The sequence below is a fragment of the Protomyctophum bolini genome, assembly GCF_963924005.1.
Source record: "Protomyctophum bolini genome assembly, chromosome: 22".
NCBI classification, from domain to species: Eukaryota; Metazoa; Chordata; class Actinopteri; order Myctophiformes; family Myctophidae; genus Protomyctophum; species Protomyctophum bolini.
Window position 1 is genome coordinate 21,762,505 of NC_137883.1, and position 26,663 is coordinate 21,789,167.

Here is a 26,663-nt window from a genome sequence, read left to right on the forward strand (position 1 = left end):
TCGGTGAAATATTTTCATTTCTGGCCAAAAAAAACATGTATATGTTAGATGTGAGGTGGGGGCTCAGAGTACTCCCACTAGGGAAAGTAGGCTTTAGACTCTGTAAAACTATCTATACGCTATATGCTTCGCAAGGAATCTCAGGAAAACTTTGCCCCCTCTGGAGAACTCACGCTCCAGAGCCGGAAGAAGCCGGTCTACAAGCTCACAACACAATCATGTCTTTTGCAATGCAATAGCTTGGCTATTTTTGTAGAATGTTCATCCCCAGAATAGAGATGCTAGGGTATAAGGGAGTTAAGTCTTATTATAAAACTCTGTAAGGAATGACAACCCAACGTTCTCAGGAGTGTCTCTCCGAGTGTGTTTGTAGAACATTCCTTCTGTTACTGTCGGAAACATATTTCGTGCAGAATGTCAATGTTCCGTCAATATTCCTTCATAACGATTCCAAATGTTATTCCCATGGTCCTACGGAAATGGATCCCATGCTTCAATGGAAACAGCTGTGTGTTACGTGTGAAATATATCAATCAATCAAGAATCTTGGAACATCCAGACATTACCTCCTGGAGAGGGTTTCACAACAGATTGACCTTAGCCACCACCGCCTTGCATCCCCTCTGTGCGTACTGGCGGCCGCCTACGGACGGGTAGTACTCGATCTCCCCGGCCAGACGCTCTATGTTTGCGTGATCAGGGTAGAACCCTTCTCGGGTCATTTCGTCGAGGAAACACTCCATCACGTGGCTTTTTTCCAGGAGGCTTAGCGGTACAAGCTCCGCCTCTGCCCACAACGGGTGAATCTTCGACAGAGTCTCGTGCAGTATCGGCGTCAGTTCTCTGACCAGGGCGCCGTGGCGGCCCGCGGCGGTGGCGACGCTCGAAGCATTACGCAACAGGTGCTTGGTGATGTGCTCGTGGCCAAGGTTGCTCAGGAACAGGTAGACTGCGTTCAAGTATTCGTTTGGAGAGCGCCTGGAGACCACCAGCTCCCGCAGCGCGTCCAGGATCTCGCCGTGCATGTGCTCGGCCTCGTCGAAGACGAACAGCGGTATCTTCTCCTCCTCCTCGGCGCGCGTCACCGTCTCAGAGATGATGGTGGAGAGGGCGCGTGCGCAGTGCCAGGCGTCATCCTGCAGCGGGCAGTGGTGGAGGACGTAGTACTGGAGCACCAGGGCCTCTCCGACGATGGAGCGGAAGTGTCCGGCCAGCAGGCGTCCCAGGTGGCTCTTCCCCACGCCGGTGGGGCCGTGCAGCGAGAGCACCAGGGGCTTGTTGTGGACGTAGGTGGAGAGGTAGTCCTTCAGGTGGCCCAGCAGACCCTCCATGGCACCCTGCTGGCCAAACACCTCCCTCCTCAGAGTCCTCTCCAAGCCGTCCAGGTCATATCTGAGAACGTGGTCGTCTAGGTTCTCTATGGCGTTGTACACCTGCACACAGAAACCAGAGGGACAGGGATGGTCATCATGAATGGATCTGAGATCATATGGTATGATCTATATGGTAAAGATCCCGTCCAACTGAAAGATCTGGGGAAGTCCAAATTCAATGTAAGGACTATAACAGCAGAGGAAACGTTGTAGCTCATTCATTGAATGAGCTACAACGTGAGACTAGGTTAGGTTAGATTGAACTTGTCCTGCTCTAACCTACAGTATAGCCACATTGCTGGTAATCAGGGGGATATTGGAGTATATGGATTTGTTTTTCACCGATTATTTATTTTTGTTAAGTCAAAAGGCATAAGAACTTGAATAAAGGCTTTAAAGTCAGTGACAAACAATCAAGCTTCCCTGACGTCATGAAATTGGTGCAGGAGATTACATTTTGATCACTCTCTCTTCCTTTAGAAGTTACATTACTCCTAATGAAAATCAATTATTCAAAGCCTAGCAAGCTATAGCTGCTTGGCAGATGTTTTAAATGTCTTTTTATTGATCGAAGAGCAGTTTTCCTGTTCTTCCATTTCCCCCACCTTGCAGTGCGAGGGATTGAACCATTTGCACACTCTCAGAGTTACAGACCTCCATTTGTAACCCCCTCAAGGAACACTGAAACTTGTCGGATTCATAGTTTTCATACGCTGCATCAAGGCTTTTATTGGGTAGGCCCCAACATCATGATGCCCTTGATCATGGGGAATTATTTTGGGTAATTATGATGATTATTTATGAAGGGAAAAAAGTGGTATATCGGTACATCTCTAACATTATTCCAAGAGTATACCTGCAGACAGACGATAGCGCAGAGCAGATAGAGGCAGCTTTTGGCCCTGCTCTGTGCCTGCACGGGTGGAGCTCTCCGGCTCCCTCCCGTGGGGTACATCACCCCTCTCCTCTTCTTCCTCTTCCTCCTCTGTGGCATTGCGGCGGAGGCGGATGGCGCCCCTGACGAGGTGAGGTCGAAGGTGAAGATCTTGGGGCTGGTGCGTGTCGGGGCTCCCGTCTGGAATCCACCTCCTTCCGCACCTCCCCCTACGCCGGCGGCCCCCAGCCCGGCCCCCGCCAGTTCCAGGCGCCGCTTCTTCAGGGCCTGGTACTTCTGCCGGATGCGTATGACGGCGCGCAGCGAGGCTGACACGGCGGAGAGGCTCTGGAAGTTGTTGTTGTCGTGGTTCTGCTGCTCGTCCTCCTCCATCTCTCCGTCCGTGTGGGACAGCCTGTCGCTGCTGTACTGGTCACTCATCTGCAGAGAGAGAGAGAGAGAGAGAGAGAAAGAGAGAGAGAGAGGACATGCAATCAGTGTTGATTTTGTCGACTGAAACCACGAGGAAAAAATGTTCGACTTTCCTCTGACGAAAACTAAATATAAACTAAATTAAAACTCAGCTAAGAGGACGAAAACTAAGAACGGCATATTGACAATTTCGTCAACAAATAAAAACTAAAATGTTAGGGAGGGACAAGTGGAGAAGAGCTCCAGTATAGATTAGAATGAAAAGACATGAAAAGACAAGTCATTTTATGGTTGTGCTGGGTGCATATCTTTGCGCCGACATAAGCCTGACACCCTAGTACCCTACCCCAAACCCTAACCTAACCCTAACCGCACAGGTGAGTTTTAACTGTCCACACATGTTCGGGGAGCCACAGGTGAGTCTTAACCGGCCACTGATGTCTTAACCGGCCACTCATGTCTTAACCGGCCACGCATGTCTAGGAGCCACAGGTGTTTCTAAACGGCCACGCATGTAGGGGAGCCATGAGTGAGTCTTAACCGGCCACATAATGGGCTGTATTTTGCGTGTCTTAAGTATCAGGTCTTATTCCCTAACTTGAGTAAACTAAAGACCTGGAGGCGTGATCAATGCTCTTTGGCCACTCAGAATGGCCAAATGGCATTGATCACGCCTCCAGGTCTCAAGTTAGGGAATAAGACATATACTTAAGACACGCAAAATACAGCCCATTGAGTCTTAACCAGCGACACATGTCGGACTGTTAGTACGTCGGACCAACGTATGCGGCGCGCCATGGTTGGGTTCAACTCAGCGATTGTTATGGGGAAAAATATATAGAAATGTGTTAATTTGTGAAATCCGACAGCATCAAACACAAGCATGTCCTATGTCCACAAAGCTCAAGAGTAGAGGGCCTGTAGCCTGAGCTAACTAAGTTAGAGCATTTCTCTCACTGTGGTGTCACCCCCAGGCTCCAAAAACAAGCCTAAACAAGCCCAAAAATATATGGCCATATAATCTTAATAAAATAAAGATTTGATGAATTTATCATTCTAAATACTACGTATGTCTATAATGATGAATGCTTTAGTCATTTATTATACCATTACACACATACCTTTGCCAATAAGTAGAGACACCAGACCGAAGCCGTTGGCTTGTTCGATTTTCAAAACAAGCCACCGACTTTTTAAAACAAGCCCAAAATAACGCAACTCCGGAAAAAGCCTGCAACTCTATCTGGGAAAAAAACAACCAAGCAAAAATTGGCGGAAAATAAGCGGACTTGACAACCCTGACAGGCTCCCCAAAAAGAAGTCCCTCTCATATATTTTCTCAGAGTCTTTATACCTCCCTCTCCAAATGAAGCCAGACCCTGCAGTGGTCAAACAAATAGGTGTGGCATGGCCTTTTTACATACAGCTTGAGGCCACAGCGTTTATTTAAAAAAAACTAAGGAGCTAACACCTTCTAAATGATTACAGGTAGAATGGAATACATTAAATAACAACACTCATACTTTTGATGTAAGTATAGTATAGGTGCCTACTTGTAACAGAGTATTTCTGCGTTGCAGTATTGAGCATTTAAAAGTGAGTTGCGAGCCCCCCACTTGTTTACCATCACTTTTCATGGTTCAAACATATTCTTCATCATACCTAGACTGGCCCCAGCCCGGAATCGCTAGCCAGTCACGCCTGTACAACGAAATGAAAATTCAGACTAAGTGTTAGACTACATCATACACCAAAAACTTGCACACCCTTTCCCCATGGAATTATTGGTTTCTTCCCAAAGTTGTGCAGCAGGTTGCCTATGCTACACTATGCAGGCACTCAATGCTGGAGCAGAACAGTGTTTTACATAGGGGCTGACAGAACATACTGTTGTAGGGCTGTTTTATTCCTGTATGTCTGGTATTCTGTTGTTGCCATTGTTTTGTATATCTTATTTTGTTTGTAGCATTGTTGTGCCTTCCTGCCTGCCCTTGTTTGTTGTTCCCTGTTCTGTCTTCCCAACCTGCTGATTACAGTCACCTGTGTTCTGTTTTGCCTGTTAGCTTACCCTGTTGACACATGTGAAGTGAGGGGCGCTCTTATCATCATACATCACATTCTGTGCTCAGCCAATCAAATCATCACAAATGTCATTCCGGCCAATCACTTCTTGGCGTCTTCACTTTTTTGCCCTCAATTTTATCTTCAATATGTACTTTGCTCATCCAATCAAATCAATGATTATGCAACAGTTACCCAAACAACAAAACACTAGAAATTCTGAATGATTTAATGCCATATTTTGCCACTACAACGGCAAATGCAAATGTCAACGGCAAACTGCTAGTCTAACATAACATTGCTACAAGTAGCAAGTGCGAGATGGGGCGGAGAGGCAGAGTGGAGTTTTCAACCTTTTCACTGAGACCACGTGATGTCATATCATTTTCGGGCCGTGGTGTCATAGCCCCTTTAAGCCATATGTTTCCCCTGTGTCTGCATGTATTTATCTGAATATGTTTGCGCATTTATGGAAGAACCTCTGATTAGTTAATAAACACTTGAAGTTTACCTGTTCTGTCTCCAGTCGCCTGCTTTTGGGTCCTCCTCCGTACTCATTTGTGACAAGTTCTAGGTGAAGCAAACAGGATTTAGCTCTTTTTCAGGATAACAGGCAGCAGAAGCTAGTTACAGTACGCGTTTGGAAATAATTGCCATGAAACTCTCCAAATAACACAGTACACATCTAGAAGAAAATGGTGCTTTATGGATAGATAAATTAACTAATCATATATATAACAGTGGTGTGGGCGTGGCCTACTGGCAGTATGTGAACAAGTAGTTTGTCACTGAGCTGTCCAGCGGTTTGCGAGAGTAGCTCCAGACACACAGACAGACCCTCTTATAGAGCCCAGCCACAACAATGTTTAACCTGAGGCCGATTCTACAAACGGCTTCTAAAAACTGTTTTCTGAGAGGTTTCTGTCCGACTGCGCCGATAATAGCTCACACACACACACACACACACACACACACACACACACAAGGGACAAAGACAGGCCAAGCAGTCCCCATCATAGCAGATGGCTATGCCAAACCATCAAACGCATTCTGATGACTGTCAATGACTGTCAATGCTTGTTCACACCTCTGGCACGGCACACACCCAAATCCTTCTCAGCACCACCACCACCACCTACACCACCATCTACCCCCTGGCCACAGACAGACTATCCTCCACAGTGCATCACAAGGTCAGCTTGAGGTCAGTGTCTCAGGCCCTCATTTATCAACCGTGCGTACGCCAAAATATGGGTGCACGCCGAAATTACCGACATTTTTGACATTTACCATTTCCGCCAAAGCTTGAAATTGAACGTGACAACGTTGAAAATCCACGTTTGCTCCTCAACTGGCGTACGCATGTTTTTCTGTCGCAGAACGGCGGAGCAGCATTGTTTGACCAGCTGAGAGGCTGCCAAAGGCATCGAAACATATGTATTCACTCCTAAAATGTTAATATGAAACTGTATGTATATGGGCTACATGTAAAAAAAGAAAAAGAAAAAAGGAATGGACCTACAAGATGTGTCTTTGTGTCATATTACATTTATAGGAGCTTTCCAACTTTACAATTAAAATCGCACTTGATTTAAGCCATTTAAACAGTGTTTTGCATGAGCGCATACATGCGAGGATTTGGGCTGTCTGTGCTGGAATATTTCCATGACGTTGGAAAGTATAGCCTATAGTGCAGTGCTGCCTGCAGCTGCGGAGAGTCCCAACATGCATGGGTAGCCTATATACTGTAGCCTAATCTACAGTAGGCCGATGTCTTTCTGGAGTTACATGTGCAATCTCCTCCTCGTTTAATAAACCCGACGCGTCGCTCGAATGCCAAATGTACCGCCAGCGCAAGTGGGAACCGCATCGGAGATGTAGGCTACCCAGCCAGCCCACCACCACCACTCCTCCAGTGCCAGCCACATGGGCTACGGTTTTAGCTGCACATTCATATATTGACAGTTGAGTTGAGTTGACAGCCTATCCACTGCAGCGACTAGCGACTGTGAGGCAATCTAAATAGACTGTCGAACGTGCATGGTCAGTTGATCACGGTGTCACGGCAGACAGACAGGCAGACAGGACAGGATCAGGATCGAGGAGCAGCACCTATGCAAAACAGCAGCGTGTGTGTGTGTGTGTGTGTGTGTGTGTGTGTGTGTGTGTGTGTGTGTGTGTGTGTGCGCGCGCGCGCCTATTTGTTATTTAATTCATGGTTCACAGGTTCAGGTTTTCGTTCACTAATAGATCTTGTTGTATATTAAATTAAAAATACTTTAATAATTTAATATAACTGTACAACTAACAACAGACAGTGACAGTTGCTTGCAAATTGCGATATGTGCGTCAGCGTGCGGGGGGGGTGAGGCGGGCAGCAAGGGGGAAGCGAAGCGAGAGGAGAAACAGACCTACAGCTTTATTTAATTCATGCAGGTTTATTTATTTAAGATACAACAAGTTGCAAGTTGCGTGTGCGTGCGTGCGTCTGTGTGTGTATGAGAGAGCTGGGGCAGCAAGTCCATGTAAACATGGTTTCAGGAAACGTATTGCCGTTTTCAGGTCGCAAAAACGAGGGCGAGGCTTGATTTCATAGGGCGTGCCAGATAGATTTCAGCCGTCACATTTATTAACGTCAGAACGAAATTAAGGAAGGATCAGCTGTTTGCGATCACTTTATAAATGCCGTGGCGACGTGGGTGTACTACGAAACCTGCACTCGAATCTGTGGCAGATTTTACACTCGATTGATAAATGAGGGCCTCAGTGTCTACAGTCCACTAATCCCGATAGCTGTGCAGGTTCACAGCTATCGGCGTCGATTTATCGTCGAGTTATAGTTGTGGTCTTTTAGACAAAACATTTCCTTCGTTTTAGCCATGTTTTAGTCATTTGAAAAGTTTTAGTTTTAGTTGACCATTTTGGCGGGCCTTGGTGGTGCATTGGGTTCTCATGCAGATTGTGGCTGATTTTACACTTAGTTGCATGCAGAAAAATACCCGATCTACAAGCTCACAACGCATCGCAGAGCTTGTAGATCTGCTATTTTCGGGGTACAAAAATGTAACTGTTTTGCATGAATTGCCTGTCTGAATTAATCTGTAAAAAGGAATAAAACAAAGTAAACATAAGAGTTAAGAGAAATAGTTGTGCCATCAATGTGTCTCTAGACAGTTTAATGCTTCTTCTGAAGTGGTGATGAAATTCCGCTACCACCACAGAAGCCGTGACCGGGTTAGTCTTCAATGCCAATATTGTAGCGTGTACTCTCACCACAGCTGTCTTACAGGGTAGTTATTGTGGCTGTCGGCATTGTTCCACCATTCATAACCAGGGCCATCTCAGTGGGTTGATACACACGACCTCGAAAAGGGAAATTTTGTTTTTTATTTGTAATTGATGGAATATCTTAGATTTGTTTGATTGATTGTTTTCAAATTCAGCAAATTCTTCTATATTTTATATTAAAAAATTATTCTTGTGGGATCTTTTTATTTTTAAATATATATTTTTTCATGTAGGAAAATAAAATGGGACATTTACTCGAGTCATGAGTTCAGTGACCGATAACAACTTGTCCGTGACCACAAATGGGTCCTGACCCACTGTTTGGGGTAAAGTGGTTTAGACGGATGTTACCTTGTTATGGGCACACCACCACCACAGCACTGCAAAACTGAGGGGGGGAAATGTTATGTTCACCTGTGATCCCTCGGAGCACATTGGAATGTAGAACCTCTTAACCACTTAAGTCCTACTTCATACGACAAATATATATATATTTTTTACATACGTAGCATACTGTCTACATTTTAACATTGCAAAGGCTGTCAAAGCTAGGTCAAGTGCTAAGGCGGAGTCTGAAGAGGTTATGGTGGGAAATTGAGAGTGATGCCTGCAGGTCTAACTGCTTCCACAAGTTTAGGAGCCAGAAGGGAGTCGTGTGGAGCGTTGTCCCGGATGTTTTAGGGAAGGTTCTGACAGCCTGAGTGAGCAGGAGGGATTCGTTGCTTTCGATGTCGATTTTGACAGCAAATTTTGAGTTTGGTTTTAGTCATAGTCTCTTGAATAGTTTTCATTTAGTTTTAGTCACATTTTAGTCACCTGGACTGTTTTAGTGTTAGTCTAGTTGTCACACTTTCACAGCTTTTAAAGGACAATTGAAACAGTGGATAAAAAAAACTTGTGATCATGTATGACTCTCAGTCCACAATAGAGTAGGCCTATACCCTAGCAACAGATTTAATATTTTCTCATTTCTCTCAACTCTTTTTTTCTTCTTACTGTGTTTGAAATGTATTATGTTTTTGTATGCTGTCCTCTCATGTCTTTTGTCTGTTTTGTTTAGTGTTCAATGTCCCGAGACTACGGATGGAAATTAGCATCTCTGCTAAATCTGGTGTATACATGTATTGGCAGGCCTTGATGGCGTCGTAATGGCTGATTTTACACTTGCTGAAAATACTTGCTGAAATAGCAGATCTACAAGCTCACATTGTGACCTCGTGTCCACTAGTCCCTTCCCAACGTCTAATTTCTATTTGTTGATGCATTTTTGGTTGTGGTGATGAGACAGGTGATAATGAAAGGTCATAGTCATGATTCACTATATCATCATCACAGCATGACTCAGATTCTTACCGGCATCTAAGAATATTAGCATTACAATTTTGAGGTATTTATTTATTTAGAGTATTTCCAATTGTCAGTACTTTTACTTCTCCACTACATCTCATCTCAGATGGAAATATTACACTTTTACGCCACTACAATTATTTGAAATCTTTAGTTACTAGATACTTTGTAGATTCTGATTATTATTGATCGATAATTTTGATTTGTTGTTGGTGGAGGAGAGGTCATTTGGTCATCGATATGGTAATCTGCATAGTTCACTGTAAATTATATGCCCTGCCACCCATCGCTGGTAAATAACCCAATACTGTAAGCTTGTTTAGAGTTAAGACCTCTGTACAGGAATGTGACCTTCTAGAAAAGTAGATTGTTGCCTTGGCAACGCCAGCAGCAGAGCTGTCTCTCATGACAAGCCTCTGTGTCGTCCCGGAATATAGTTAAGTAACTACAAATCATTCTTAGACTACATATCCCATATTGAATCATTTCCATTGCAGTCAGTGCCACGTACTCCATGTACACCATTTTGAGTAAACCAGTATATATACTCCTCGCCCATCTTGGGACGGGGAGAGAGAACCATTTAGGACCGGTACGGAGGGACCTCCGGACCGGTCCGATCTAATTGTAAATAATAATTATTGCTGCATGTTCAATCTAATTTCTTGTCTCTCTCGATCAAACAAATGAATGAAATGACTAAAACCACATCAGCTCTGGACATTACTTTCTTTCCGGTGGAACTTCATTTAATCTTGCATTCATCTAAGGTAACATTTTGGTATTTAACAGGTTATACTCTTAAAGTAACATTGTCCACATTTACATTTCACTTGGAAAGTATTCTGTCTAAGCTCCGGTAGATATTGTAATTAGAGTACTTTCCTAATAAGTATTTAGACGGCTCCGGTATTAGGACCGGAGTCCTCCGGAGCCCCACAGCTCGAGCTATCGAAGTCCTTATCAGTCTACAGTAATTATACAGTCCTTGTTAGTCTCAACATATATTTTACAGAAATATATCCATCAATTGATCCTCGAGCCGTTCTTTTTTAAAGAGTTTAAGTCTAATTTATGATAGCTGCTCTGACAAACAAAAAAGCTGCACCATGCGGTCTGTCTATTTTTAGATAGCGTCTCCTCCACCGGAGTCGCCACAATTTATTAGCTTCTAGTCAGCCTGCTCATCCAAACATTAAGAGCCCATAAGGCTATTAGACATTAATTAATTACATTGTCTATTTTGGGGGACAAACCCTCACAATTATTTATCAATAAAGTTCCACTCGGACCGGGGTCTGGTCGTCGTCATTTGTTCGATCTAAGATCTTGGATAATGTCCTTTTGGAGACATGCCAGCTTCAAGTCTGTGGATACGAGAAGCCACGTCTGGCCTTTCGCCTCCACGGACATCAACGGATCTGCTCTACTGCCTGGTCGAAGCGACCCTGTCTTCTGCTCTTTCCATAAAGTTAAGTAAATCCTCCAGTCATCAATTTTGTTTAATCTGTTAATAATTTGATCTGTAATTCATGTCTAGGGCTTAACTCTGGTTCATGTCTCATCACATTGTTTTAAAGTTACAAAAAAGTAGGAGATCGCCAGAGGAGTCTCTGATACCTGCAGGCGTTCATTCTATTTATTTGAATTCTTTTTACCACAAAAAGTCTTATTTCTTTTTCATTTCGGCCACTATCAGAAGTTTGAGGGTTCTTATCTGTGGAATGCGTGAGGAGTGCTCTGTCTGTGTGAAAGGGGAGGGGGGGGCGAACGCCTTCTCCTCTCAGTCTCTGTATTCCTCCATGTCTCTCTCTGTCTTGGTGTGTGTGTGAATCCGCGTGTATTTCCCTCCACCCCACAGTCCCTGAGTGTGTGTGTGTGAATCCGCGTGTATTTCCCCCCACCACCCCACCCTCCCAGTCCCTGAGTGTGTAGTGCGGTGTGTCGGGCAGAAGCCATGATACGAGTTTTACATTCTTCCTGTCTCTATCTGCATGTCTCTGTGTGTGCGCTGTACCCAAGAGGATCTATTCCTCTCTGTCTCTGTCCGCAAAGTCGCTTGTTACGAGGTTTCCATTGTGGAACGTCTGCGTATGTGTGTCTGAGTGTTTGGAATATTAGAATTAAATTAGTTAGTATTGTTTTCTATTATGTTCATAATAGAGGTCGCATTTCTGATATCTTGCCCGCATTTTTACTAGAACATAGCTTTTTTGAAGTGTGTGAGTAGAAAGCAATAAATTTATCATTTTACGGCCTTTTCAAGAACGCTTTTCTTCCTTGAGTCGCGACGAGGATAGAAGGGAATTGTTGAGCATGAACACTGCTATAGTCAGCATATCCGGTTAAGACAAGAGTGTGACGACCAATTCTTAAAAAATAAAAAATAAAATAAGTTTTGAGTCAGCCTCCACTCGTAATGTCTTCATATTATTATAATTTGGCATTCCCCTTTTGACATCATGGTATCATGACAATGTACTTTCCCCGGAGACTTCCACGAATGTTCGCGTGGGGGGCTCTGAGGAGATAATACGACGGTTAGTTCTGGATTAACGACCCAGAATTCACAGTCTGCTCTGGTGAAATCTTCACCGTTCTAAGACTTTTCTGACGTCTTGGGCGTCTCGCTGAAGTGACTCAGTTGTGTGCAAATTATCCACTGGAAGTAGTCGTCCCAGCAGGAGCACACGTCATATAGTAATGTGGGGAGATACAGCGAGCTGATTTAGCGATACGGCAGCCATCTTTTGCAGTTGGTTAGATCAGTTAAGGAATATCTCTTTATGTAACATGTGTGTTTTAGTTAAACGGTCAACAGCCCCCCTCTGTCTTACTCTCTCTCTCTCTCTAAACCTGTTTTTTTGAACCCACAAGATTTGAGGGGGAAGGACAGACTCACTGTTGCTGGGAAAATAGCTGCCGAGAATGTAGGCAGACTACCACATCATAGTCTCCCTCGATCCTTATCTATTTGTGTACTATAAAAAGAAGACAACTCTCTCTAACTGTCTGTACCATGTGGAACAAGTCTCTAATCTCTCTGTTGATTAGGGCCAATTAATCTCCACATGTCTGTTGAAGTTGAATCTGAAATATGCATACTTTTTTCTCCCTCTATCCCTTTTCATGATAACTATGTTTACTATTTTTGATTGGAACCAGTCTGTCCACTGACCAGTATCCTGCTCTCGAAATATGAAACTGTGATATACGTAGATTAAGATCAACACCTGTTGACCTGAAGATACTCTCCCTCCAATAAAATTCGATGATATAGATTGTGGCAGGTTAAGACTGAATATGAATAGATATATAATTTGGTTTCATTTCACTCACCAGAGATCTTGTTTGTTTTTTCTCTTTGATCTCCAGATACGGACTTCTGTGGGGGAATCGGTGGTCAAGGAGGCAGGCAGACAGAATTTCAAAATCCACAAATACGGGGGAGATTGAGTCTGACGTTTGATGGTTGCGGACTTCGAAATTCCATTCTTGCCAAAGTTACACTTGATCCGCGATTCCCCGCTCAGAACAGATTAGATTAGGCCCAATACCCCAGAACAATAACTCATAGTTTTCCAGATGGAACAAAGTTATTCCACTCACATTTCACCAGACATTTTTTGTTTTCATGTTCATGTTGTAGTCTGTTTGCTAATTGCTGCTTACCAAGCCATGTTTAATCATCTCCAATTAAGTAATTGCAAATATTACATTACTTTTGATTTCATTTGTTTTATAAAAAAAATATAAAAAAGGTTTTAGCCATTCCATTTCATAATAAGATCTGAAAGCCCATTACATAAATTGTTTAAACTGAATTATCCTATTTTTGGACAATCTAAATTTCATTCCATTATGATTCATTTTCCGATCTCATCATATTTGGATTATTTTAGTTGAATCATATTTCTCCTAATTTGGAATATTCCTCCCTTAAAACAGTTCACCACTTTCATTTTAAATTGTTTTATATAGGAACATTTTATTATTTTGGTTTTACCATCATATTGATTGAATTAGGCATTAAATCTCACCAGAATCCATTTGATTCTATATTTGACCTTTATATGGTACGAAGACATCCCCAAAGACATTGTTGAACATCGCGCAGGAGCGCAGCATCACCACATCAGAATACCCCATTTCCCCTCTCCAAGAACTATGATACTGATAGGACACTCAGCCAGTTTTCTCCCGTTTGTATCTGTACATTGAGAAACTAAGTTCATGTCGGGTCACCCATACAGGGGGGGGGAGGGGCGAAGAATAGGCTCCGACAACGAGCAAAGAAGAACTCAAGCAGACAGTCCGCTCTGACCATGAGCTGATTGACTGTCCAAAGAACTCTCGCAGCAGTTCCGACCACGAGCTGATTGTGAGAATGAACATTTGTTGCTGGGTCCCGAGGGGACCCCGAAGACGAGCTCTAACGAACACTGTTGCCGGCCTGGAGGCTGCACCGGTTGCTGGGGATCGAACCCCGAAGACATCATCAAGAGAGAAAAATAATCTCTCTCTTGCCCACCGTACCATTTAAATAAGGATTATGTGCCTAACCCAGTCAATTGTGTTTTTATTTTTATTGTTCCTGTTGCCATTCTGTTCCATTTCGGCCCATAGTAATAAGTAAGTTTTTCCCCTGAGATTTGATATTATCGTGTCCCATGACCCTTCCGCCACCAATTGGGATGGAGTTGATCGATAATTTTGATTTGTTGTTGGTGGAGGAGAGGTCATTTGGTCATCGATATGGTAATCTGCATAGTTCACTGTAAATTATATGCCCTGCCACCCATCGCTGGTAAATAACCCAATACTGTAAGCTTGTTTAGAGTTAAGACCTCTGTACAGGAATGTGACCTTCTAGAAAAGTAGATTGTTGCCTTGGCAACGCCAGCAGCAGAGCTGTCTCTCATGACAAGCCTCTGTGTCGTCCCGGAATATAGTTAAGTAACTACAAATCATTCTTAGACTACATATCCCATATTGAATCATTTCCATTGCAGTCAGTGCCACGTACTCCATGTACACCATTTTGAGTAAACCAGTATATATACTCCTCGCCCATCTTGGGACGGGGAGAGAGAACCATTTAGGACCGGTACGGAGGGACCTCCGGACCGGTCCGATCTAATTGTAAATAATAATTATTGCTGCATGTTCAATCTAATTTCTTGTCTCTCTCGATCAAACAAATGAATGAAATGACTAAAACCACATCAGCTCTGGACATTACTTTCTTTCCGGTGGAACTTCATTTAATCTTGCATTCATCTAAGGTAACATTTTGGTATTTAACAGGTTATACTCTTAAAGTAACATTGTCCACATTTACATTTCACTTGGAAAGTATTCTGTCTAAGCTCCGGTAGATATTGTAATTAGAGTACTTTCCTAATAAGTATTTAGACGGCTCCGGTATTAGGACCGGAGTCCTCCGGAGCCCCACAGCTCGAGCTATCGAAGTCCTTATCAGTCTACAGTAATTATACAGTCCTTGTTAGTCTCAACATATATTTTACAGAAATATATCCATCAATTATTATTACGAAACCACTTCAGAACTATACTATTTGAAAATAGCAGATCTACTTTCTACTTTTGCACATCTTAATACCAATACATTTGATTCGTACTTTTACTCTATTTTAAGTCTATTTTGAATTCTGGACTTGTACCAATACCACAATGCATTTCTACATTGTGGTATTGGTACAAAATGTGAGTATACTTCTTCCACCACATCCTGGACTGACAGAGCGACCATGTTGTAACTGCTGGTGCCAAGAATCAGTGTGGTAATCTAGGCTACTGTAATCTCTAGGCTACTGTCCATGCTACATTGTTTAGTGCCTAAAATGGTTCACACAAAAGCACCACTGTTTGAGGAAGGATGAAATTGATCTCCCATCTTTCTTCTGTATGCCTGCTGGTAGTTTCTGGCTTACATTCCAAACATTTTAGAAACCTTCCACCACATTCTAGTAAAGTTTAAGAGTAGTTTCTGTTCAGTGTCCCACCCCACCCACACACACAACATAAGTGAATGAATTGGATCCAGTCTTTTGCATTATATTGCTCCATTACAAATAAATGCCCCCTCTTCTCTTCACAAGGAATGAAAGACAGTGAAGCATGAACCTGGCTCGAGTTCAGTGTTGCCAGTTCTGCGAGAGAACCCAAGCAACCAGGTCTGTGAAAACAAACCCCAAAAAGCAACTATTCTATAAGCCACATGAGCACTTTAAACCTACAGCATATACACATTGGCTATTTGAAAATAGCAGATGCCAGATATACAAGCTCACAAAGCATCGCGACACGACACGTGAGCTGCTATTTTATTTTTAAGAATTTGAAGAACATGTGGAATATTTTGTAAACGTGCAATCACACAAATCTGGTACTGCTCTCCTGGCATAAAATATTTTCAGATGCGGGGACCAGCAACCCGCAGCTACCAATATTTACAAGTGACTTTACAGAAGAAAAAAAACAAGCCCACAAAGTCGCTTATAATAAGCGGACGTGGCAACACAACTCGAGGGACGAGCAGCCAGCTGCACATAGCTGCACATACCTCTCTGCCTGTGTGTGTATGAATGTGTGTGTATGCAAAGCCTAGGAGAGGGAAGTAACAATGGAACAAAAACATGCATGAAGCACTTTGCTTACCTTCAATAGAGAGGCGTAAGATTTCGGTCCTCTTTTTAGACCTGCTCCATGGTTTTTAGTGAAGGAAGGGAGGAAGGAAGAGAGAAGTTAAGTAAAACTTTCAGAGTTAACTGTAAAGTCAGTCAGGAAGGACTTGTCTTCCTCCTATCTCTCTATCTTCACCTCCCCAGTCATCTGCAGGCTCCTCCTCCTTCCTCTCCCCCTCCCCCCCTCTCTTTTTTTCTTTGCTTTTCTCTTCATTTTAAATACAACTTTTCTTGGGGGATACCACACTTGCTTCATATAGTGGCCATTTCAAAGTTGAAATGATATTTAAAACTAAAGCATATTATACATTGGTAGCCTTGAATAGGATAGGAATATGTATAGTGTTTTGGATTTGTTGTATCAATTCTGTTGATTTTGATGAATTGACTCTTACCCCTTATGCCTAAACGATTTATATATAATTTCTTTGGCAGAAAAGCAATTGTCAGATAATGCTTTTTATAACAAATAAAAATACATTTTCCACTTGTTTTTTACTTGGAAAAAAGTTCCAAGTAACGGTGTAAAACAAGTAGGTGCACGTACCACCATGTTAATGAGGCTCAGTCTACAGTTACGGTAAGGCCTTCCTGTAGCTGGGGCCCAGGTTTGAATCTGACCCGAGGGTCTTTGCTAATTGTCATCCTGACTCATCCACTAAGCCTCCCTGTCTCTCTCTCACGGTGACCTTCAACCTTCCAGAGGACCAACTTGGGTCCCGACCCCTAGTTTGAGAAGCCCACAATCCTATGCTTGAATGTTCTATGTATGTATGGGTATTGGGTATATTTGTACTTTAACTTACATGGAAAACTGCGGTATAGCAAACATTTGCATGCTAGTGTTCTATTTGCCTAATACCAAAAATGAAAAAGGAGTGTCACTTCTTGTCCCCCCCCCCCCCCCCCCCCGACAATAGAACGACTCAGACTTAATACAATCAAATATGTTTTACGTGTAACTCATGTTGACACCCATGTGAAGTAAGGGTCGCTAACATATTAAAGTCTATCTCATGTTGATTAGGTGATGTAATGATGATATAAAACAAATGGTGCAAACACAAACGCCATTAACAATGAAGAGACAATATGGCGTAAATGACACATTATGACGTAAATCTTCCCTTCATTGTCAATGCGTTTACAAAACAAACATTGAACTAAAGACAAACCTTAAACCTGTGTATAGGAGGGGCTGGCGCCCCTCAAACTGTCTTGGCGATATTGTCTGGGAGGTGTCTCTTTATCGTTTACCTCACTTATATCGTTATATGTGATACAGCCCGTTTCTAGCGAAAGTTTAAATAATTGAGCAGCAGTAAAATTGGCGTTTTCTCTCAGTGATTTTTGAAATACAGTTCTTAAATACAGAACCCATGGACTTGGCGCGCTCTACTGATATTGATGTCAGACTTCGGTGCTCTGGGGTGAGCGAAATGTAATTCATACTGAGAAGTCTTTGTCTGGTTTCCAGGCTAATGACCTTGTGGTCAAGAGGCAACTGCTCTACCGACTGGTACATAGAATGTGGACATGTAGGTTTCAGGTGTGTTTATAACCAATTGAACCAAGCATGCTTATTCTGGGGGAGGAACAGTCACCCAAAAATAGCAGATCTACAAGTTCACAATGCGTTAAATGGTTTAGGGACAAAATACATTTCTGATTTCTATACAATATCATGAACCATCCATCCACAGAGTTCTTATTTTTTTCAGGATTGCTAATAGGATGATTGTGTACAGCATATACTGTAGGCTACTGTGTAAGCAGTGAAGAGAAATGCAAAGAAAAGTATCATAGTGTATGATATAGGAATTAGTCTAAGCAGTACAAAGAAGTGAATAGAAGTCTTTCATCTCAAATAATTCCACTATACTTCATAGGAAGAATTAAATGAGTTTCAAGTAGTAAAACAAGTAGGAGCGCGTAACACAATGGAAATGAGGCTTTACAGTTACAGAAAAGCCTTCCTGGAGCCCCGCCCAGGTTTTAATCTGACCCGAGGGTTTTTGCTAATTGTCACCCACTCTCACCTTTCATGTCTCTTTCTCACGGTGACAACAGCAACAAAGCAGAAACAGTCCAAGGTAGGGCCTACTAACTCTTCAGAAGCACTGAGGTGCTATTGTAATCTTTTAATTATTTCATGCACAATGAATTAATGAAACTGAAGGTCACAGAACTTACACAGAAGAGGTTTGACACCAACTCTTACGCCGCACTTTAGTGCTCCAACCAAAAATATGGACAAACCGACAAAGCGTTCCGCGGGTCTAACGTTAATGTAAAAAGCCTCTCTCTGTGTCCCAAGGCAGCCATCTTTCTATATCCGGGCCCAGGCCCAGCTGGCCCATTGGCTGGCCCAGACAACGAGGCGGGACTTCCCCCCTTCTTCTTCGTTGGTTTTTATTTTGACTCGAGTGGGTGGGGGATCCATAGGGGGATCCCGTTCATAGACTGTAACGGTAGCCACGCCCCTCAGAACATGCGCGACTTCAGCTGTAAGTGCTTGAGGGTGAGAGGCTGCAAGGGCTCCACATTGTTGTGAAAGAAATGGGACAGCACTTTGAAGATGAGTCCGCCATGCATGAGTCCATGACACTTTGCATCACTTTATAAAACCTGTCCTTATTCACAGCCAGTGCCTACACCTACACGCTTGGCCTATTTATACATGTCTATCATGTCTATTTTAGTATTTAAGCTGATCGTTTTATTATTAGTTTCATAAATACACTTTACTGTGTGATATGGGTTGTAATATTCATATATAATAATATGAATTATAAATTTAATTTCCATATTATTTTACTTTGCTCATTAGTCATTTCTCATCATGTTTCCCTTATTATTATAATAAGGGAAACAGTGAGAAAGCACTATTGTGTTTGTTGACATTCTAATCGCGATACATAACTAATTTGCATATTTAAATGATGGCGTTTGGAGGATCCCCCTCATTCCCCTGGTAACGCTATGAACTGTGGGTAATTTCTTTGCTAAAGTCAGCCCAAAGTCAGCATCAACGCTGACTTTGGCAAAGGGCACATAAAGGGGCGGGGCTGAGCCCTCACTGACTTACCGATTTCAAATGGGACATCCCTCAAGCCCTCGCAGACTTCACATGAACGCGCAGCTAAGTCAGTGAGGGCTCATTGAGTCAGCAAGGGAGTGGATTGGGATTGGGCCTTTATGGTCATTTTTTTAAATACATGGGACCATAATTTTCCAAAAAGAATATTATGACATTAGAAATGAGACTTTAAACTAGTGACTGGAAGCAAAAAGTATTCATGACCATGTTTATTAAGGTAATACAGTCTAGGTGAAGTTGGGCCAAAATACATGGACTTCTATGGGGCTATGGGTTTTTCTGGGTCCAGTGATAGCGCCACAACAGGCCATTATATGAACTTTCATTTCCTTAGTGGCTTCACAAAATATCTGTCTGACTGCCCCCCTGGCTCCAACATTGGACACCCGACATTGGGCACTACGCACTGCACACAAATCACATCAACAGACTGTCACAGACATACAGGCAAAAAGGGGGTGTGGAATTATATCAATTGTATATAAGGATAGGTAGTCAATTATAGTTTTTTGAGGGGCGCCTTTATACAGCTTTTGGCCCCACAAAATATCTGCAACACAAACATAAAATTGACAATACAATGAAGGGAAAATTTACGTCATCTTCTCCCCACAAGTCATATATTTGCCATCGACAATGAAAGGAGAAATTAGGTGAAATGTCCGCCAAATATGACGTTGCTATGGTAAAACAGTTGGTTGCTTAGGCTGTTGGCTGTTGCTAGGGTCTAGACGAGGGTGGTTGTTAGGGTAAAACCGGTGGTTGCTAAGGTACAATAATTGTTACTAAGGTAAAAATTGATGGTTGCTAAGGAAAATCAGGGGTTTCTATGGTAAACATTAATGATGAATACCTTTTGTGCCTTTAAGAAGGTTTTACTTGAAGAAAGAACAAAGAACATTTGTCAACATCTTTGAGGGGCGCTATAGCCCCTCCTACTGTATGTCCAGCTTTGAGGGTTTGTGTAAACAAAAACATTGAATGCGAGTGACAATGAATGGCCAGCTTTGAGTGTATGTGTAAACACAAACATTGAAGACGAAGGTGAGGGTGCAAATTGTGATTGGCCGGAATGAGATGATGTATGATGATAAGAGCGCCCTTCACTTGATTTTTACGATTACATAGTTAAATGGCATTTTCCCATTCAATGGCGAGCCATTATGGTCTGTCATGATCAACATTTAACTTTACAAGGCCGATGCCAGTTGGGAGCACATGCCCTGCAATAATGTTTTACCCGTTGTAAGGGAATGATAAAGTACTGCTCTCCCACGTTTTAAGGGAATGTCCACACATGATAAAGTACTGCTCTCCCACGTTTTATTTAATGAACCAACAAGAACAAGGTTTGACCCATGCAAGGGCTTCATCAGGTTACAGGAGTATATACATATGGAGATCACTGAAACCGTTTAAAGACAACATCTTGTGTTTTTCTACTGGCTTTAATACTCTTGAAAAAGTCCTGGATTGCAGCAAACCATCGTGGTGGAGAGTATAAGATTCCATTTCGGATCCTCGTTTCCATTTTTCTGTTGCCGTTGTGGGTTGTCATGGCTGCCAGTTCCAACCTGAAGTCATGTGGGAGTCCAGACTGGTCCAGACGATACTGAATAACTGCTAGCTTGCATAATGACTTCAGAGTAGGACTTAAATCTAAGATGTACAGCTCATCAGATCTACGTCCTCCAAAGAAGATGATAGAATCCTCAACCATGCAACAGCACATCCTAGACATCGGACCATTGAAGTACCCTTGGGCCCAAGGGGACCCTTCCTCGTTGGGCTCGACCTTTGTCCAGGAGAATGTCCGTGGATTGTATTTCCAAAAGTCATCAAAGTGCCGGTACATGTTTTGTCCACCAAAAATGTACAGCTCTCCATTGTAGTCAAAGGCTGAATGACCCCAACGCCTTTCCGGATGAAGCTGTGCAGTTGTGGTCTCCCAGCAGTTGGTCTCTATGTCAAAAACACTGCAGTTGTTGCCAAAGTAGTTGTAGCTGTAGCCACCAAATACAAACATCTTTGTCCCGATGATGGTGGCAGAGTGTTCCTGTGAACCAGGTGCCATAGGTCCTGTGGTTTTGATCAAAGTCCAGACCATTGTTGTGGTGTCCAACTTGTAAATGTCACTGAAGTTGTGTCTGGATTCGCCAGATCCTCCATAGATGTACATGTCCTTCCCCAGGACACAGGCTGAGTGCTGCCACCTCGCCTCTGGCACGTTCCCAGAAATCCTGGGCTTGAACCATGTGTGGGTGTTGACGTCAAAGGCATAAAGCTCGTTGCAGTGCTCGTCAGAGTACTCGCCTGTGTAAGTACGCCCGCCACAGATGTAGATCATATCGTCTATCAGAACAGCTGTGTGTCCGTAGCGCATTGAGGGAACCACCTCCAGGGCGTCATTCTCCTCTTGTCCAGCTGTCACGACTTGGGGCAACTTCACCCACAGCAAGGACACCGTGTTGAAGACGTGGACATCAATCTGACCCATGTGGGTCTCCTCCCGCTTACATAACCCTCCAAAGGAGTACACCATGTGTCCCACTGCCACCGCAGCATGATAGTCCCGCTTAAAGCCTCCTTTCTGATGCACTGTCCACTGAAACATTTCACACGGCAACCAGTGTGAAGATTCTCCACTAGAGTCTCGGAGATCGGTAGTGAAGAGTCCTGATAGCAGAGCCATGTTGATCTGTGGGCTTCCTAGTGGTTTCTGATCTCCTGAGACTGAAAGCTGAGCCTTATAAACTCTCCAGCAGTGACATCAACAAATATGGTGTGCGTAGTATTCTGATCAACAACAGCGGTAACCATAGCAACGTTATACACAAACTTATTGTGTACAGCAGCATGGGGTAACCATAGCAACGTGATACACAAACATATTGTGTACAGCAGCAGCGGTAACCATAGCAACGTTATACACAAACTTATTGTGTACATGCAGCAGCATGGGGTAACCATAGCAACGTGATACACAAACATATTGTGTACAGCAGCAGTGGTAACCATAGCAACGTGATACACAAACTTATTGTGTACATGCAGCAGCACGGGGTAACCATAGCAACGTGGTACACAAACATTGTGTATTCCGCCATACTTAATTGCCCATATATGGAGAACCCTGATGTCATCAATATGTCCATATATGGGCATGGTAACTCAACTAGAAACTTTTCTGGGTGCCTGAAGCTCGCCAAGTCGGAGAATTTCGGTACAGTCTTCACAGTGGCTTCTCCCTCTGACCCGATCTCTCTGGGCATGCGACACTCTAAGTTGAGATTTTTGCTCAGACCACACAAACTTTGAACTGCGATAACGGGCAAACCGTGCAACATATTCGAACCACGACAAAGCCGATGGCCTCGTGTGCTGTTTGACGTTTAAATCTTGTTTCTACGTAACAGTATGCCAGAGCAATGTGGCTCCAAAGTAACGTGTCGTTTTCTGTTTTTACCCACGTTTCCCAATTGACTTTGAATGGGGATTTTTCGCGTTGTTTATTGCGAATTACGTCGGCACGGTAACGCAAATCGGAAAGAAAAGCACAAGCACACCATTCCCGGCCGAGCCGCACGTTTTGATGTATATATTGCGGGACTTTGGTAAATCGTGCACCCAGAAAAGTTTCTTGAAATGTTGTTTCTAGTTGAGTTACCATGCCCATATATGGACATATTGATGACATCAGGGTTCTCCATATATGGGCAATTAAGTATGGCGGAATACACAATGTTTGTGTACCACGTTGCTATGGTTACCCCGTGCTGCTGCATGTACACAATATGTTTGTGTACCACGTTGCTATGGTTACCCCGTGCTGCTGCATGTACACAATAAGTTTGTGTATCATGTTGCTATGGTTACCGCTGCTGCTGTACACAATATGTTTGTGTACCACGTTGCTATGGTTACCCCGTGCTGCTGCATGTAAACAATAAGTTTGTATATCATGTTGCTATGGTTACCGCTGCTGCTGTACACAATATGTTTGTGTATCACGTTGCTATGGTTACCCCATGCTGCTGCATGTACACAATAAGTTTGTATATCACGTTGCTATGGTTACCGCTGCTGCTGTACACAATATGTTTGTGTATCACGTTGCTATGGTTACCCCATGCTGCTGTACACAATAAGTTTGTGTATCACGTGTACGAGGTCAAAGTTTTCTGAACATATATTACAATTATTACGATTATTAAGTATGTGTTGCGGATTTCAACCTGTGTTTCTGCCATTGCATGGCAGGCACCCAGAATAACTCCCTCGTCAATTAGGTTTGTTTACAGTGGGTCGTCATAGTTACTCACTATGTTTGAGTGAGTCCTGGTTGTTATGGTTACCACAGCTGCTGGTCTGACCTAACAAAACTCCATATTTGGTTATGGATGACTCATCGTGACATCATCACCCAGTGGCCAGTACACAGATCCGGACAGTATAAAAGCAGTATAGGTCTATCAGGCATCCACATTCCACATACTTATATGGTACCGACCTCTGCAACTCAATCTCCAACCTGAAAGTTCTGCATCTGTGTATCTCTCAGGGCTTTCAACAGCGGCCCTCTGTATCAGTACCAACCAGGATCATCCAGACTTATACTGCCACACAGGGGCAGACCAATCTGGTTCAGTTGTGACCTGCAGACCTCACCAGAATCCATTTCCTTTCCCCCCCCCATCAACCACGACAAAGAGGATGTCCTCCTGTTCGCACTGCGTGGAGTGGAAGCACGCGGATCAGTTCGATGACGAGCCGAATCGGACTCTCTTTGTGGGAAACCTCGATCGGAGAGTGACGGAAGAGCATTTATTTGAGCTGTTCCTACAGGCAGGACCCCTCGTCAGAACCACAATCCCCAAAGACAACGACGGCGAGGGGAAGCGGAGAGCCTTCGGCTTCGTGCTTTACAAAGACAAAGTGTCCGTGCCGTACGCCGTGGAGCTGCTGAACGGAATGCCGCTGTTTGGAAGACGCATGCACGTGCACCTCAGCCATGGACGCACCGTGGATGTCCAGGACGTCAGCTCGGCAGACGCTCCCAATCCACATGGCCTCTTGAACTGGCCAGACGACACCTTCCACCACAGCCTGCAAACACAGGCTCCGGAGCGCAGATGGCCGAGTGAGTTGTGGCGCGTAGGCCGCCACGTCCCACATAGCAACGCGTCACGCTGTGACGAGTCACCATCACCATAACAAGATGGACCATTCCAACAAAACAAGATGCATGGGCGATTGGCCGTGCACCGGCAGAAAAAGAAGAGGCAAAAACCAGGCCAATGGTGTTTGGGGCCTCCAAATAAAATTGAAATAAGAGTATGAAATTGGATGGACTGCGGAGGAACTCCGGGGAACTACAGGGGAAATGGACCCTCTCTTACAATCTTTTTGAATTGATTGTATTATTTATTCTGTTAATATTTATTTCTGTGTGAATGGAGACCATTATTTGAAATTGTATTGCATCTTGACAACATTGTAAATGTCCCTTTGAATAAATAAAAGGTTTGAATTGAATCACTGTGATTGTGCATTCATATGAGGAGTTCCCAATGCAAATATGGATTATGTTTAACCTCAATGTGTCATCGAGGCACAAGGAACAAACAAATAGGCTAAGTCAGCTCCATATGGGTACAAAAGAGGCATGTCTAAGTACAAGGGATTTCCCTATATACAGTATGGGTACAAAATGGGGCACACCCATCAGGGTTGGGAAGAAAACAAGATTATAGGTAACCAGAGTAAAAAAGATCACACCCATGTGAAATAAGGGGCGCTCTTGTCATCGTACATCGAAAAAACGGCAACTGTGACGTCTTGCAGTATACATTTTAAATGATGATGATCTGAATTAGCTTGGTTTACGGTTTGTTTATGGGCTAAAAGAGGGAGTTTTACAGCTGTTTCAAATCAGAGCATTCATTCACTTCACCCTGGACCAATGGCTCTACACATGGAGTCCAGACAGAGACCACCTCAGAATCTGTACGAGTGTACAAATGGAATCGCGGTACACACTCTCTTGCAGTACCACAGAGGACCTGAAGGAGGCGGTTGTCCAAAACAACCATATGCCCATATATGGAGATCACTGTATCTGTGTCACTGTTTCCCATATATGGAGATCCCTGATGACATCAATATGTCCATATATGGACATGGTCACTCATACACCCTTATAAGAACATGGCAACTCAAGTCTACCCTCGGTTATAGATGACTCATCGTGACATCATTACCCAGTATAAAAGCAGTCTACCGGTGCAACACCGCGTGACTCTCAGCAGCGGTTCTTCTTATACCTTCAAATGCTTCACATTTAAATTTGTTGCAGATCACATGAAATAACTACAGCGATGGCAACAATGGCAGAAGGCGAACCTACAAGAATGTCCCCAATTGGCACCATTCCCATCGTCCTCTGCGGCAACAATGTGGACATCAAAGACAGGAAAGTCAAAGCCAAGAGCATTGTCTTTCACTGCAAGAAGAACCTGCAGTACCACGACATCTCTGCCTAGAGTAACTACAATTTTGAGAAGCCGTTCCTGTGGCTAGGAAGGAAGTTGGTCGGTGACCCCAACCTGGAGTTTGTGGAGATGCCTGCACTAGCTCCACCAGAGATCCAGATGGACCCCTCTCTTGCAGCGCAGAACGAGCATGACCTCCAAGTTGCATCAGAAACAGCGCTCCCAGAAGACGATGTTGACCTCTAACCTGTTAACCAATGTTCTCTCCCCCCATGTGGACAGAAAGCTGTTGGAGTTTTGCCCCTTTTACTGTAAAATCCTGTTGAAAATGTATTTTTATTTTTGAACTTTTTCTAAAAAAAAAAAGAAATATGTTACCGAAGAAAGTAAAGAGAAAACAAATTAAACTTGCCGAAAGTATTCAGTAGTAAGATTCACTGTAGGACACCCATCGCTGTGTTGCTGCTGAAGGGAATGCCGCTGTTTGGAAGACGCATGCACGTGCATCGCCATGGACACACCGACGTGGATGTCCAGGATGTCAGCTCTGCAGACGCTCCCAATCCACATGGCCTCTTGAACTGGCCAGACGACACCTTCCACCACAGCCTGCAAACACAGGCTCGGGAGCGCCGATGGCCGAATGGGTTAAGGCACGTAGGCCACCACGTAGCAACGTCACAACGTCACGACATTGTAAATGTCCCTTTGAGAATAAATAAAAGGTTTGAATTGAATCACTGTGGTTGTACTTTCTTTTGATTGTAATGTACCCATATATGGGTGTGTACACCATGAGGTGTGACTTATGAATGACTGTGGCTCGCATCATGACAAGCCTAGCAGATAAAATAATCAATCAATGAGCGTCAGCTTATTAAATCCCTTCTTATAGAAGACTTACCTTTTATTGACAGACCTTTCCACAATTTGTCATTCTGAAATTGCATACTGTAGCTTAAAGTACTGTTCTTACTGTAGCCTAAAGGA

The 26,663-nt window shown here is 43.5% G+C and overlaps 2 protein-coding genes across 5 annotated transcripts; both read right to left on the reverse strand.

The window, feature by feature from the left end:
- On the reverse strand, positions 1-23,523 carry tor4aa (torsin family 4, member Aa). Of its 4 annotated transcripts, none has more exons than XM_080755905.1 (5): positions 23,505-23,523; positions 16,057-16,097; positions 5,252-5,310; positions 2,230-2,688; positions 1-1,433 (listed from the first exon to the last, which is right to left on the reverse strand). In XM_080755905.1, the coding sequence occupies exons 4-5, from the start codon at positions 2,686-2,688 to the stop codon at positions 582-584; spliced, it is 1,311 nt and encodes a 436-aa protein (XP_080612031.1). In that variant the 5' UTR covers positions 5,252-5,310; positions 16,057-16,097; positions 23,505-23,523; the 3' UTR covers positions 1-581. The 4 variants fall into 4 exon arrangements, with proteins under 4 accessions (XP_080612031.1, XP_080612032.1, XP_080612029.1 ...); XM_080755906.1 differs by lacking the exon at positions 23,505-23,523 and adding an exon at positions 18,276-18,335; XM_080755903.1 differs by lacking the exon at positions 23,505-23,523 and adding an exon at positions 4,342-4,380 and having other exon boundaries at positions 16,057-16,203.
- On the reverse strand, positions 19,582-21,874 carry LOC308309702 (kelch domain-containing protein 3-like; the record flags this gene model as incomplete). Its single annotated transcript, XM_080755619.1, has 2 exons — positions 19,582-19,588; positions 20,940-21,874. 2 exons carry the CDS (start codon positions 21,872-21,874, stop codon positions 19,582-19,584), a joined length of 942 nt encoding a protein of 313 aa, XP_080611745.1.
- Positions 23,524-26,663: the final 3,140 nt, after the last annotated feature.

Excerpts from the sequence above, each read along its gene's own strand:
- tor4aa (XM_080755905.1), bottom strand. The coding sequence starts at position 2,688 with ATGAGTGACCAGTACAGCAGCGACAGGCTGTCCCACACGGACGGAGAG. Across the intron at positions 1,434-2,229 it reads GCGCTATCGTCTGTCTGCAG|GTGTACAACGCCATAGAGAA; the intron begins GTATACTCTTGG and ends TTCTGTGTGCAG.